At 43.3% G+C, this 13,242-nt stretch overlaps 1 protein-coding gene across 2 annotated transcripts; it reads right to left on the reverse strand.

Annotated features, from left to right (window-relative positions):
- Positions 1 to 399: 399 nt before the first annotated feature.
- On the reverse strand, positions 400 to 12,535 carry cndp1 (carnosine dipeptidase 1). Of its 2 annotated transcripts, none has more exons than XM_028581356.1 (12): positions 12,443 to 12,535; positions 11,975 to 12,085; positions 11,402 to 11,545; positions 10,319 to 10,481; positions 9,227 to 9,315; positions 6,295 to 6,492; positions 6,101 to 6,185; positions 4,788 to 4,948; positions 4,554 to 4,718; positions 4,329 to 4,470; positions 2,614 to 2,761; positions 400 to 748 (listed from the first exon to the last, which is right to left on the reverse strand). In XM_028581356.1, the coding sequence occupies exons 1-12, from the start codon at positions 12,503 to 12,505 to the stop codon at positions 670 to 672; spliced, it is 1,548 nt and encodes a 515-aa protein (XP_028437157.1). In that variant the 5' UTR covers positions 12,506 to 12,535; the 3' UTR covers positions 400 to 669. The 2 variants fall into 2 exon arrangements, with proteins under 2 accessions (XP_028437157.1, XP_028437158.1); XM_028581357.1 differs by having other exon boundaries at positions 12,401 to 12,472.
- Positions 12,536 to 13,242: the final 707 nt, after the last annotated feature.

The following is a 13,242-nucleotide window of genomic DNA, read 5'->3' on the forward strand; positions in this document are numbered from 1 at the left end:
GGCGTATGATGGATAAGACAATAGAAACCTGTGCTGCATGTCATACCCCTCTCTCTCTCTCTCTCTCTCTCTCTCTCTCTCTCTCTCTCTCTCTCTCTCGAATCCTACATTTGAGACTAAATGACTTGTACACAGTAGAGCAGCTGCCTTTGGCTGAATAGGACTCTGACATCAGATAATGGCTGGATTCGGTCCAGACAGTACAGCGAAGTCTGTCCATCTAGATCTGCAGTCTTGGCTCTGAAATGAGTTCTTATAAGAGTGTTCAGTAAATGTTTGAGTGGTAAATAAACACCTCGTGACTGAAGGAACAATATCACTGTCTTTGTCTCATTATTACTGTAACACTCATCAAGGGACATTTGGACACTTTCTGACCTAATAAAAAGAACACAAATGTTGCATTGTGGGCCTGTACAGCTTTTATTACATCACACACACTTACAGTACAGACATACATAGAGATAGATAGATAGATAGATAGATAGATAGATAGATAGATAGATAGATAGATAGATAGATAGATAGATAGATAGATAGATAGATAGATAGATAGATAGATTTTACAGATGCAGATAAATTCAAGCTTAGCAGCACACAGAACAGTGGATGGAAGGAAGGTGAAGTCACAGTGAAAATGTGAAGCAGGCTTGTGTCAGCAGAGCCCCATCACACGCTGGTCTTCTTCAGCTGGGACACTTCATACAGAAAGGAGACAAATAACTTGGTTCCCTCGATATAGTTGTACCTGGGCGGGGAAAGTTAAAGCAAGGAAAGGGTTAAAAAGATGTTGGACTGGACGTTTCTGCACACTCACGGTAACAAAAGCATACATGGGCCAACATAAAGCTTAATTTACATCACTTTCTACAGACATGCACCATTGTTACATGAAATCTAATTAAAAATCTAATTACATGAACTTTCAAGAAAAAATCCTGACATTTTCTGCTGTACTGATGAGGACCAAATGGAGCGATTGTTTAGATTTAATACATATAAGTTGGCGACGTTTGTCTCCAAAGCATGGCAAAGAAGACAAGAAGGTGTATTTGTTTCATTTATGTTGCTATTCTTGGTATCTGGTCCTTTGTTATAAATAATGGTGTCGTGTAAGCCCGTTTGGGCTGAACATACTTTTTCTGTGTGTGCATGACACAATAATAAAATTATTCATTCATTCATTCATTCTTCAAAGTCCCAAACATGAAAGATCTAGTCCCTGTTCCGCCAGCCAGTAAGACTTCTACCACACTTTAAAGGTCTCACAGCATCCAGCGGGTGAACCCTGTCAGCCATCTCAGAAGCTGATGTCACTTTCTCGTCTTGGGTTAGTGGCATTGTTCATTATTTTTTTTTCCTGTTCCACATTGATCCTACATCCTGTCCCCATGCACATTCTTTATATCCTGAACTTTTGCACATCCTTCTACATGTTTTTACATTCTGCACTTACCCAATTAATGCCCAATAGTTATACGTACAGTATGTATTCTGTATTCATTGTTTTGTTTATTTTACAGTCCCTCCAGAAAAATGCGATTATGCGATCGCATAATTCAATGCATAATCAGCCAAAGTCCGCATATTTATGCGGTGGCCGCATTTTTCCAAATACGCCGCACTTTCGCCACATGGCCAATAGACTGCAGATTTCCACGCAAAATATGCGCTGCTTGCATGATTTCGTTTTGATTTTCGTTGCAAAAAAGTCACATATATCTAAGCAGAAAGTTGAAAAATGTGCGTCGACTTCACACAAGAGCAGCCATTTTCCCCTGTTGCCATGGGAACGTTATGAAGTGACATAATTACGCGATGTGAACATCATCAAAAAGCAGGATGTTGGGGGAATCACTTTTTTTTCTCTTTTTCATCAAACCGCAGTTTTTGCAAGTTCCTGCAATTTCATCGCATAAATATCCCGCATATTCCATCGCATTTTTTAAGAAAACGTGTCTGATGAAATGCTCCTCTGCTGTGTTCATCTTCACACCGAACAGACTCAGTAGAAAAGATGAACTAACAACGTTTTTTTATTTATAACTTCCTGTTCCAGTCAGCTTTTTCCTTTTCGAGCAGCCCATACATGGAATACCATACCCACAGAACTGAGGAACATCACATCTATCAAATCCTTCTCCAAATCCATAAAACATTGGTTATTGACTAATCAAATATGCCGCCATAATCCAGAATAAAGGTGTTTGTCTTTATCGCTACAGTAGTGTCTCTGGGTGTGCTTGTGTGTTGTTGATGCGTTCTAATGTGTGTCTATGCACTTTTGCCTTGCTGTGTATGATACATGTGTTATGTTTTTCCTCATCAACCTGCCAGTTGTCATAATCTGGAATAGTGGTGCATCATTTTACTTGCCTATGCCTATGTCTTTCTTGTTATATGCGTATATATATGTTATATTTGTTGTACTGTTGTAGCGTAAGCCATTAACCTGCCAGGGACTGCAGATGAAAATTAACCTGTATTGCTAAACCTGGCACATTTACACGTTGCACTCTATACTCATGTTGATTAATGTGCATTGTCCCTTTTAAATAAAGAAAAAATCTTTTATAAAAATGTAAATGAAATAGAAACCCAGTGGAGTCAAACCTGCTAATTTTCTCATTCTGGGAGTGCATCCCGTCATCGAAGCCTCCGATGGGCATCATGATGATGCTTTTCCTCGTCACATCCTGGAAGGTTCTGGCAATGGGGATGGTCCCGCCCTCGCGGATCAGGTCAGGATCCGTTTTAAAAACTGGGGAAGGTACAGTGCAACGGACATAAGCTCTCGGGTATCTAGCACAGTATGAAACAGCTGAGGAGCAAGATGTCCTGAAGCAGTAAACAGAGAGGCATATTATCCAACAATCTAACATGGGGTAAAAGATCAGTAGTCTATATCCATGACGTTCCACTTCTGGGTCGTCGTGTTTGCGTTGTAATTCTAAACTCCGGTGGATTTGTCAGGACTATGGTTAACTGCTCCTCAGATCTCTGCAGGGTAAATCCAGACAGCTAGCTAGACTATCTGTCCAATCAGAGTTTTCTGTCGCACGACTAAAACAACTTTTGAACGTACACACGTTCCACCAAAACAAGTTCCTTCCCGAGGCTATTTTGCAGAGGCTTTTTTCGGTGCTTACCTTCGCCCAAGACAATTATGATTGGTTTAAAGAAATGCCAACAAACCAGAGCACGTTTTTCTCCCATCCCGGGAATGCTGTGTGGACTAGCCAGACTCTCCTCCGCAGCGCTGTGGAGGAAGGTCTGGCTATGTAAGACTAAAAGATCCGTGATGCAGCTTCATGCAGAGACCGTCCAGCCCAAAGACAAGCTAAGATACGATCAGTGTTTCAGTAACAACACCTGCACATGTACTTGTACTGTACTTGTGTTTAAGCAGGAAGAGAAACAAGCCTGTGTTAAATGCACTGAACATTGGAAGGTAGATGCCCAGATGATAATACAGTAATTATGGATGGCATAAAAGCAATTTTTCTGATTTGGTTTTATACATTCATAAATGTCTGCAGCAGGGGAATGGCCCTTCAACTGAACCATGTGGAACACCATGTTTGATATCTTTCAGACTTTCATCTCTATTTTGAGCCCCCCTTAGCTTCTGCCTCTGCCCCCCTCAAGGCGCTGACACACCAACCCGATTACCGGCCGTCGGACAGTCTGGCGAGGTCTGTGACTCTAGTCTGTTTGGCGTGTTCTGTGCCGTCGTCAGTCGGAGGAGCCGCCAGTTTGAGCCGATTTGACTCGTTGAATCGGCCAGTTGGCTGACGAACATCTTTTAAACTGACCTCTGTCGATCTGAAATGAAGACAGATTCAGCCATTGCGTGGTCTATTTCTCGCTTAAAATGTTTTCAGAAACACGTTTTGATGAACCTTTTATTTTCGTAAAATACGAGATCGTGTTCCGAACAAAATTTGGGAGAAGCCAGACCCAAGTGACGCGTTCGTCCAATCAGCTGCCGGTTTTCATTTTTTGGGGCGACAATACAGATTGCTGCCGCCTGCTGTAATGGAGACGTATTAATTCTCGCGCACGAGCAGAACGTACGCTCAAGTTGGCGTCGCTTCGGTATGTTCCGAGGCACTTTTTTGACCAACTCGGGGGAGACTGATCAGTCCGACTGCCTTTTCTGCCGACGGTCGGTCGTCGGCTTGGCGCGCCAGAGCCTTTAGTCTACTTCTCTCATTTATACTGCACATGTGGGATTATGAGTACATTCACTCATTCACAACTTTTTTGCCCATTCCTACTAATTTCAGAGAGAAAGTGATACTGAAGGTGTTGAATGCGTAGTGTACCTCTGTTCACAGCAGCCTTCCCGGCCTCGTAGAGAGGATGCTGAGGGTCGGCCAGCCAAGGCTTGGCCCCGATCACCATCGTGACTTTCAGCTTATTGGGACTCTTCCGCTTGGCAAACACTGAGTGAAGGTAGTCCGTTACCTACGGCATCAAAGCAACCAGATTAGAGGAGAGGCACTTGATGAGAGGAAAGACCTGATTCAGAGGCTCCACATCCTGTTTACCTGTTTCTTGACCATAGCAGGGTCCATGTTGGGAACTTGTCGAATGGAGAACTTGGCAGTAACCTTAGCAGGGATGACCGTCTTTGTGCCAGGGTCTGAGAAGGCCCCCTCGATGCCATGGATGGAGACAGTGGGGTAGCGCCACATGTGGGCCAACAGGTCCACCTGCAGGAAACACACAGTGTCACTAATCTTGTTGTGTCCACGTTGTCTTGAAGTAGATTATGCTCTTACCTTATTGTTGTACATGAGCTGGTTGACACCGGTCTTGTTCTTGTGGTTTTCGATGTCAAATTGGATGTCCTGATACATTTTCCATTCATCATCAGAGAGAGGAGCCACAGCTTCCCTGATCCCGGGAATCAGGATCGTACCGCTGGGGCTGATCAGCGTGTCTAAGACCACAAGTTACACCAAACCAGCAACACATTATACGTCTCTTGCAAAAGCAAAAACAATCTTGCAAAACTCTGCAAACAAGTGAAGCAATATTAATCATACACAATGTCACAGACCTGAAGTGCCTGAAACAGAATAATGCAGAGAGGAGTGAATACATGAACTCTAAGCTTCCGGTCTCCGTCTCAGTTAGTTTGTGGTCATTTCATTAAATGCACAGTTTTCTTGGAAATATGCTCTGTTTACTAAAACAGTGGTGCATGTTCCTAAACAGATGTGTTCATCTTATAAAGAGCTAACTGTCCCACAGTGAATCAGGGCTAAGTGCTAAAAGAGTGCTTGTAGGTGTTAAATCTTTCGATAGCTTCAATAATACGTTGGTGGATTGGCTGCCAATATATATCAGACATTCACACAGCCCATTAAAATGCTTCATGAGCTTCATTTAACTATGTGTATAACACCTGATGATCATAAAAACCATCAGTGAGACTTACACTGTACTGTGTTCTGACACACGCACACGCACGCACACACACACGCACACACACACACACACACACACCGTCCTGGTGACATTACTCACTACAACTCCACATGTGGATTCATCCGCCGCCAAAAATAGTCCTCAACAAAGTCTCTATTTCCTCCTGATTGTTTAATCAAAAACTAGAGTGAGCAGCTGTTTAAGGAAATTACTTTTAAATTGAAACTATTGGTGACCTGTTTTGAAGATGTAGCTCCTCAGTAAGAACCAATGGGCTTGGAGCTGAGAGCCACAGACAAGGAAGTCACAAAGTATTAAGAGGTGACTGACTCATTGTTGGTTTTGGTCTTTTTGAAATACATAACATAATCCTAGCCTTATCCTTAGTTATACTAGTTTATGCTGCCATTCTGCTCAGGTCTCACTTTAGAAAGATATGTGAAAAACCTTCAATAAAGGTTAACAGTCACACTCAAAATGTGCCCTGCAGGTACCTGGCGTGGTGCTGAGGCCCTACTGATCTCAGGTCCAGTGTCTTATCTTCCTGTGAGGAGGTGAGTGAGTGAGTGAGTGAGTGAGTGAGTGAGTGAGTGAGTGAGTGAGTGAGTGAGTGAGTGAGTGAGTGAGTGAGTGATGTGTACTACCTAAAAAATACACTCACCCAGAATGCCAATGAGGTCAGTCATTGGTTCAATCACTGAGCCTCCATAAACACCAGAATGTAAGTCCTGTTTAGGTCCTTCAACCTAAAAAAAAAACACACCACGGAAGAGCTGAGTGACTGAAGGATTACCGGCAATTTATCTGAAGCTGAGTGTTTCAGTTTGGATGTGTGTTTCTGCGTGCATACACAACCTCAGCGAAGAAGTAGCAGTTGCCTCTGGTGCCGTAGGTGAGGGCGGGCCGCCGGCTCAGCCAGCCGCAGTCTGAGATGATGATGTAATCCACGTCGGAGAAGAAGGTGTCTCTCTGGGCCACGATCATGGCGTCCAGGCCGTTAGAGCCCGTCTCCTCCATGCCCTCGATGACAAACTTCACATTGACTGGCAGCTCCTGGTGGACAGACAGGGGAACAGCGCTACTGCGTCAGATCAGTGGGGCTCTCATCTGAAAAAAATGCTGGTTTTGGATGACAAGCCTTTCTGAAATTTGTAATGGGGTTACAACAGGCTTTGTGGAACTAATATCAGGAGCCATAACACACTTCCTTTCCCCTTAATTCAGTCCTTCCAGAAAAAAGTTTTTTTGTGATTGTTGCGGGCAAAAAGCCTTGATTATGCGGCACGTTTTCTTAAAAATGCAATGCAATATGCAGGGTATTTATGCAATTTTATGCGATGAAATGGCGGGAACTTGCAAAAATTGTGGTTCGATGAAAAAGAGAAAAAAAAGTGATTCCCCCAACACCCTGCTTTTCGATGATGTTCACGTCGCGTAATTATGTCACTTCATAACGTTCCCATGGCAACAGTGGAAAATGGCTGCTCTTGTGTGAAGTAAACATTGACATAGCTATATATAATGGACCAATAGACCCCGTTGCTCTGGACGGAGACCAGTGAAGGCTATTAGAAGCACTTTTCCGGTGATATCTTCCTTTACTTACAGAGACGGAGAGCGTAGGTATATGTAAGGAGATAACATAAGCACAGGCTAATTATTGCTAACTAACATGCTAGTTAAGATTAGTAATTAAACCTAAACAGCTCATGTAAGTCGAAACTGCCTGCAAGCTTCTCCTGTACTATACGGTAATTCCTCTACTGTGCGACAGTAAGTCATTTGGTTATGACACAATCGTTAGCGTATTTTTACAAAAATGTCTGCTATGGAGCCATAGCGTGAGGTACAAGGTAATGGAGCCTTTTATACATTGTCGTGTTTCTTTAGAATTAAACAATGGACAAATAGAGTCTTTAAACGCTTCAGATGTAAAGTTATTCGCAGTCAAGTGACGTAAAAAAAAAATGGCGGTCAGTGGAATGCTAACAGGAGGTGATACCTTTTTAGCAACAAAATGGCGCCATCGGAGGTTCGAGTTCTGAAGTGAAGCTTACCCCCTTGGAAGTAAACGCAAACATTTTCAACTTTCTGCTAAGATATATGTGACTCTTTTGCAACAAAAATGCGGGGATTATGAAATCATGCAAGCACCGCATATTTTGCGCGGAAATTGGCAATTTATGCAGCTAAAGTGCAGCGTATTTGAAAAAAATATGCAGACTTTGGCTGATTATGCATTGAATTATGCAATCGCATAATCGCGTTTTTCTGGAGGGACTGCTTAATGCACCCATTAGGTGGGCCTGCACGATTCGGGAAAAATAAATAAAAAAAAATAACGATTTTTTAGCTTAGAATTGATATCACGATTCTCTGCCACGATTTTTTTTTCTCACAAAGTGTAATGTTCATTGCACACATGAACCATGACAAAAGAAAACAAATTGGCAGTACCAAATATATATATATTTTTTTTGCCACCTATAGCATATTGTGCATCACCACAAGCCTGTAAACACAGAGGCTTCAATGAATAAAGAAAATAAAGTACATACTGGCTATTTAAGTACAGTAGGCTACCAAAAATAGTGACATAAAACACATTGAACTCAATATGGCCCTGATACTGGCTCTATCTGAACTCCTTCAACATGTCTTTACATAATTAAAACATGTTAATGTCAATGTCAAATGCTTTCAATAAATTATTTGAAGGAGAAAAAAAAAAAGAAGAAAAAAAAAATAGTGAAATTGCGAACAGGGGTGTATCGAGCTCGATTTATTGTGCAGGCCTACGATCAGGCCTGTTTGTGTGCACATTCGGCTGCGTGCTTTGTTTCCCAAGATAAAGCGGCAGAGAGGATGGCGGGGACAGACTGCTACAGTGACTTAGCCAGCAGTGACTTTGCACAAACAGCAGTGACTTAGCAAAAACAGCAGTGACTTAGTCAGTCTGGCTGAAGCTGGGCTCTTGGCTCTCACTCTCTCTCTCTCTAAGGGTGCAGTTATGTGTCGAGTGTTTCACTCAGTCTGCTGAAATAAATAGGAGTCATCTTTTAGATCTGTTTTGCCTGCACGCTCTGTTTCCCTCTTTGAATTTAAAGGTCCCATTACATGGTGCTCTTTGGATGCTTTTATATGGGCCTTAGTGGTCCCCTAATACTGTATCTGAAGTCTCATTCCCCAAATTCGGCATTGGTGCACAATTACAGCCACTAGAGCCAGTCCCACAATGAGCTTTCCTTAGGATGTACCATTTCTGTGTCTGTAGGTATTGAGGAGGAGAGAGGTGGGGGGCAAGGTGGAGGGTGGGGGTGTGGCCTTGACCAACTGCCACTTTGCTCGTTTGAAAGCCATGATGTCTCTCTCTCATGGGTGGGCCAAATTCTCTGGGCTGGCAAAGCAGAGAAAGGGGAGGTAACCTTTCCACTTATGACCTCATAAAGGGAAGATTCCAAATTGGCCCATCTGAGCTTTCATTTTCTCAAAGGCAGAGCAGGATACCCAGGGCTCGGCTTACACCTATCGCCATTTCTAGCCACTGGGGGACCATAGGCAGGCTGGGGGGAACACATATTAATGTTAAAAAACTACATAAAGTGAAATTTTCATGCCATGGGACACCTTTAATTTAATTATTTAATTATTTTAATGGCAAAGATGAGTTGCAAATTAGTGCTCTAATCTCTCCTTTGGTCTGAGGTCTCGGTGCCTCTGCAGCCCGCTTACACATTTTTGTGACTTTTTGTGGCATGCATAAACAGCTCAAATGAACGTTTCTCACCATGTTAAGGGCCTGGTACGCCTCCACAGCATGGATCCACGCTAAAACTGGAGCCTTGTTGTCTGACGCTCCTCTTCCATACAGGTTACCTACAGGCACAAGAGTCATTCTGTGAGTGTGTGTGTGTGTGTGTGTGTGTGCGTGCGTGCGTGCGTGCGTGCGTGCGTGCGTGCGTGCGTGCGTGCGTGTGTGTGTGTGAGATGGGGGGCACTGGAGATTAGATGGGATGTTTCAGACCTGTGTAATGTGAAGTACTTTCTGTTTAGTTATGGATGTGAAACGCTGTTTGCGTTAAGATACGCAACACAAGTGTGTGTGTGTGTGTGTGTGTGTGTGTGTGTGTGTGTGTGTGTGTGTTGTGTGTGTGTGTGTGTGTGCGCGTGTGCGTGCTTGTGTGTGTGTGTGTGTGCGTGTGTGTGTGTGTTCATACTTTAGAACAAAGCTGCTGTGAAACAACCTAAAAATAAAGTTTTATTCCTCTGATTCACTGCTTTGCTCTTGTTCATTCACTCTTCAACCTCTCCGGATCGCTCAACCATCACTGCACTCTCTCTCTCTCTCTCTCTCTCTCTCTCTCTCTCTCTCTCTCTCTCTCTCTCTCTCTCCCCTCTACATGTCTTTTTTGACTGCACCTGGAGCGGCTGTGGCACTCGTCTACCTATCAGATGGTCCGTGGTCCGATCCCTGGCCCCAGCAGTCTACATGTCAAAGTTTCCTTGGGCCTTGAACTCTGAATTGCTCTTAATGCTGCGCCATCAGAGTGTGAACGTGTGTGAACGTTTATCCGATGAGCAGGTGGCACCTTGTATGGCAGCCTCGGCCACACTGTATGAATGTGCGTGAATGGTAAATGGTCCTGTACTATGTTAAAGTGCTTTAAGTAGCATAGCTAAGTTAAGACTAGAAATGTGCTATAGAAACGCAGACCATTTACATTTACCAATCCATCAGATGGAAATGTTGAAGCTGTTTTGAGCATCATTTTTTAAATGTTAAATTCCGCCTGACATGTTTGGTATCTTTGGAAACTGTGAAAAGCCACAAAGAATTTAAAATGGGCGTTCTGTGGGTCGGAGCATTAAAGGCTCTTACCGTTGATGTCGGTCAGGTTGTAGGGATCTGTTGCCCAGCCGTCCTCTAGCTTCGCTGGCTGGACGTCCACGTGACCGTAGACACACACTGTGAGTTTGTTTGAGTCATTGCCAAACTGAGCCGTCACCACTTTAGGCAACGCTAACATCTGGCCGTCCGGAAGCTGCAGACATCAAAGCAGAGTTAACGTCAGCATGGATTGCTTGGCCGGTCAAAAAGATCTACAAGAAATCCTCCATCCCCTCTGCAATAGCCATACTGAACAGCACAGAATGAACACCACAGTCAGCTGATAGCTCAATACCCCATGTCTTGCTTTTATATGTCTGTGTGAATGTCTCTTTGTGACTGGAGCCTTGTCAAAGAACATTTCCTGTAACCCTTGTGTAACAGACAATGTTTACAAGTATTATCTTATCTTATCTGCAGTGTCCCTCCAGCATGTGCCCATACTTTGCTTTCATGTGCTGCAACAGCAAAGTACACCCACTGCGCAATCTCAATCTCTCAAATAGCCACAGTGTGTAGCATTATATTAAGAAATATGTATTATATTATTATAATCATTATAAGAAATATGGAGCATGTGAACAATGTTTGCATTGCATAGAACTTTACGGGACGGGAAAGTTTGTTCCAGGTAGGAGAAACAGAGTTATTGTTTGAAAAAAACTTTAGATTTGACTGTAAAACTTTTAAAAATATAAATAAATGTTATTAAAGTGACCATGGCATGAGCGGGTCCTTCTGATGCTCTCCTAATCTTAATGCCCTTCTGAGTGTCCATACATTACTGATAATGGACACCTCGCCGGGCATTAACCCTTACATATCTGCCTGTTCTGAGCCTGTTTTTAGGACCTTGGATTCTGCCGGCCCCACTTGACCCTGCCTGACCTGTTCCAGTCCACTAAACTTTTCCTCACAAACAGCCTCTGTCCCCCCTCTCTGATGACAACCCAAACCAGAACCAGAATATTTACTAACCAGGTAGGATGGTGATTACTTATATAATATATCAGTATTGCAGCTATTATCATAGAGAAAAAAAAAAAAGCCAGGAGAGAAAGCTCTGTCACTGACTTCTTGTTCTCCGATGTCCACCAGCTCCACAGTCCCTCCCATCAGCCTCAGCTTCTGAGCCGTCATGTCCATCATGCGGTGCAGCTCGGCTCTCTTTAAGACGTTGCTGGAGTCGCTTTCGATCGCAACCCAGTCCCTTAGAGCCTGAAACACACACCGACACAAGACTCAAAACACAATCCTTCTGCCATCATGTCAAATACACCACAATTACTTCACTACTAGACTAAAATGTTCTCTTTCATTTGAAACCAAGGAATCTGAGAACCGTTACTAAGTGGTTTGGATTTTTAAACTGATCTCTAAAAGCCATTATCACTGTGCAAGGTTTTAACGGGATTTTGAAAACTTTGTAGGCACCAAGTGACTTGTAACTTTGCCGCGCGGTTGCCGCGTTTATTCAAGTTTAACTTAGTTTTAAACACGTAGTCAACGTTGTGGACCAGGAGGACTAGTTACATTTAGGAGTTTGCTCAGTAGGACATACAATCTCTGTGGTGGTGTTAATTTGACATCTCTAATGCTTGGACTCTGAAAAGCATTGCCAAAAGAAGAGGAAGAAAGATATTGTACCTCCACATATTCTTCTTGATGGCTGTCAATGTACTGTGCAAGCTCCGTGTACTGGAAGGCATGGGCAGTAGAGATGAGCAGCAGGATGGAGGACAGAACTGGAACATTCATCTGTTGGGAGAGTCAGAAACTGAATTAATGGTCCTGAAGATGGCTGTGTGAGTGCTCATCACTTCATCAGAGTAAGATCATCAGTCCAGATTCCACCTATGCAAGAAATGACAAAAGAAATGTGAAATGTTCTTTAAATGTGACGCTCCTACGCTACGTGATGGTTAATCTGCCAATTGCTCACTCATTGAATTGTTAGTCTAAAACCCAAAGATATTCAGTTTACAAGGATATATGACAAAGAAACGCCTCTATTCATTTAATGTCCACCATTTGTAATTCATGCGTAATAATGGAGTGTAATATCACCCTCACCTGTGAATATATTTCAAAGTCAAACTACACTCCTGGTCCTACCTTGTCTCTGCTGGAGGTGTGTGTGTGGCGCTCTCCTCGGGCCTTGTGCTGCTGCCAAGACATTTATATAGCCTCCCTTCATGTGCCCCTCCCACTGGGCCCCGGGGGTCACACAGTGAAACATTTCCTGACATGGCGCCAAGACAGCTGACAAATTACATTGTTTTTTTTTTTGCTGACAGGCACAAGAATTACTCTCGATCTAATTGATCCCGGTCCAAGAACGCACACCGGGGTTCAGCAGGAACAAAGCAGCGTGGTGAAATGAACACATTCCTGTTGTCGTTGTTTTGGAGTCTCCATGCAAACCCCCCCACGCACGCACAAGAACTTGTTCCATATTAGGCAGGTGTCCCGTTGTGCTGTACTTAACGCTGAGCTACTTGTAGGCATTCCTAGTTGACATGCAGCTACGTTAGATTATTCCCCTTTAAACAGGTTTGTCTGAAAATATTTAATCCCATCACCTCTTCATGTTCATTGGATAAATTGTCCTTCCTGTCTCTTCCTGTGTGTCCCAGTGTGAGACGGGACTAGAGCCTGGGGATTGGTCACACTGATATGTGACTGGCATGAAAGTAACTTACAGGGGGGTCAAAAAGCAAAGCCTTTTAGTGTGCAACTGGAACTTTACACCCGAGTGCGTGTGTGTGTGTGTTTGAGTTTTCTGTGTTTGAGTTTGCATGCGCCTGCGTTCAGCATTCCAATGTAACGGAGTTTGGGGACCTTCCCTTTAATCATTAGTCATGGTGAGACAGATAACGGGTGTAATGGAAAATTTACATTTAAGCATGATTATA

Source organism: Perca flavescens, chromosome 6, assembly GCF_004354835.1.
Source record: "Perca flavescens isolate YP-PL-M2 chromosome 6, PFLA_1.0, whole genome shotgun sequence".
Lineage (NCBI taxonomy): Eukaryota > Metazoa > Chordata > Actinopteri > Perciformes > Percidae > Perca > Perca flavescens.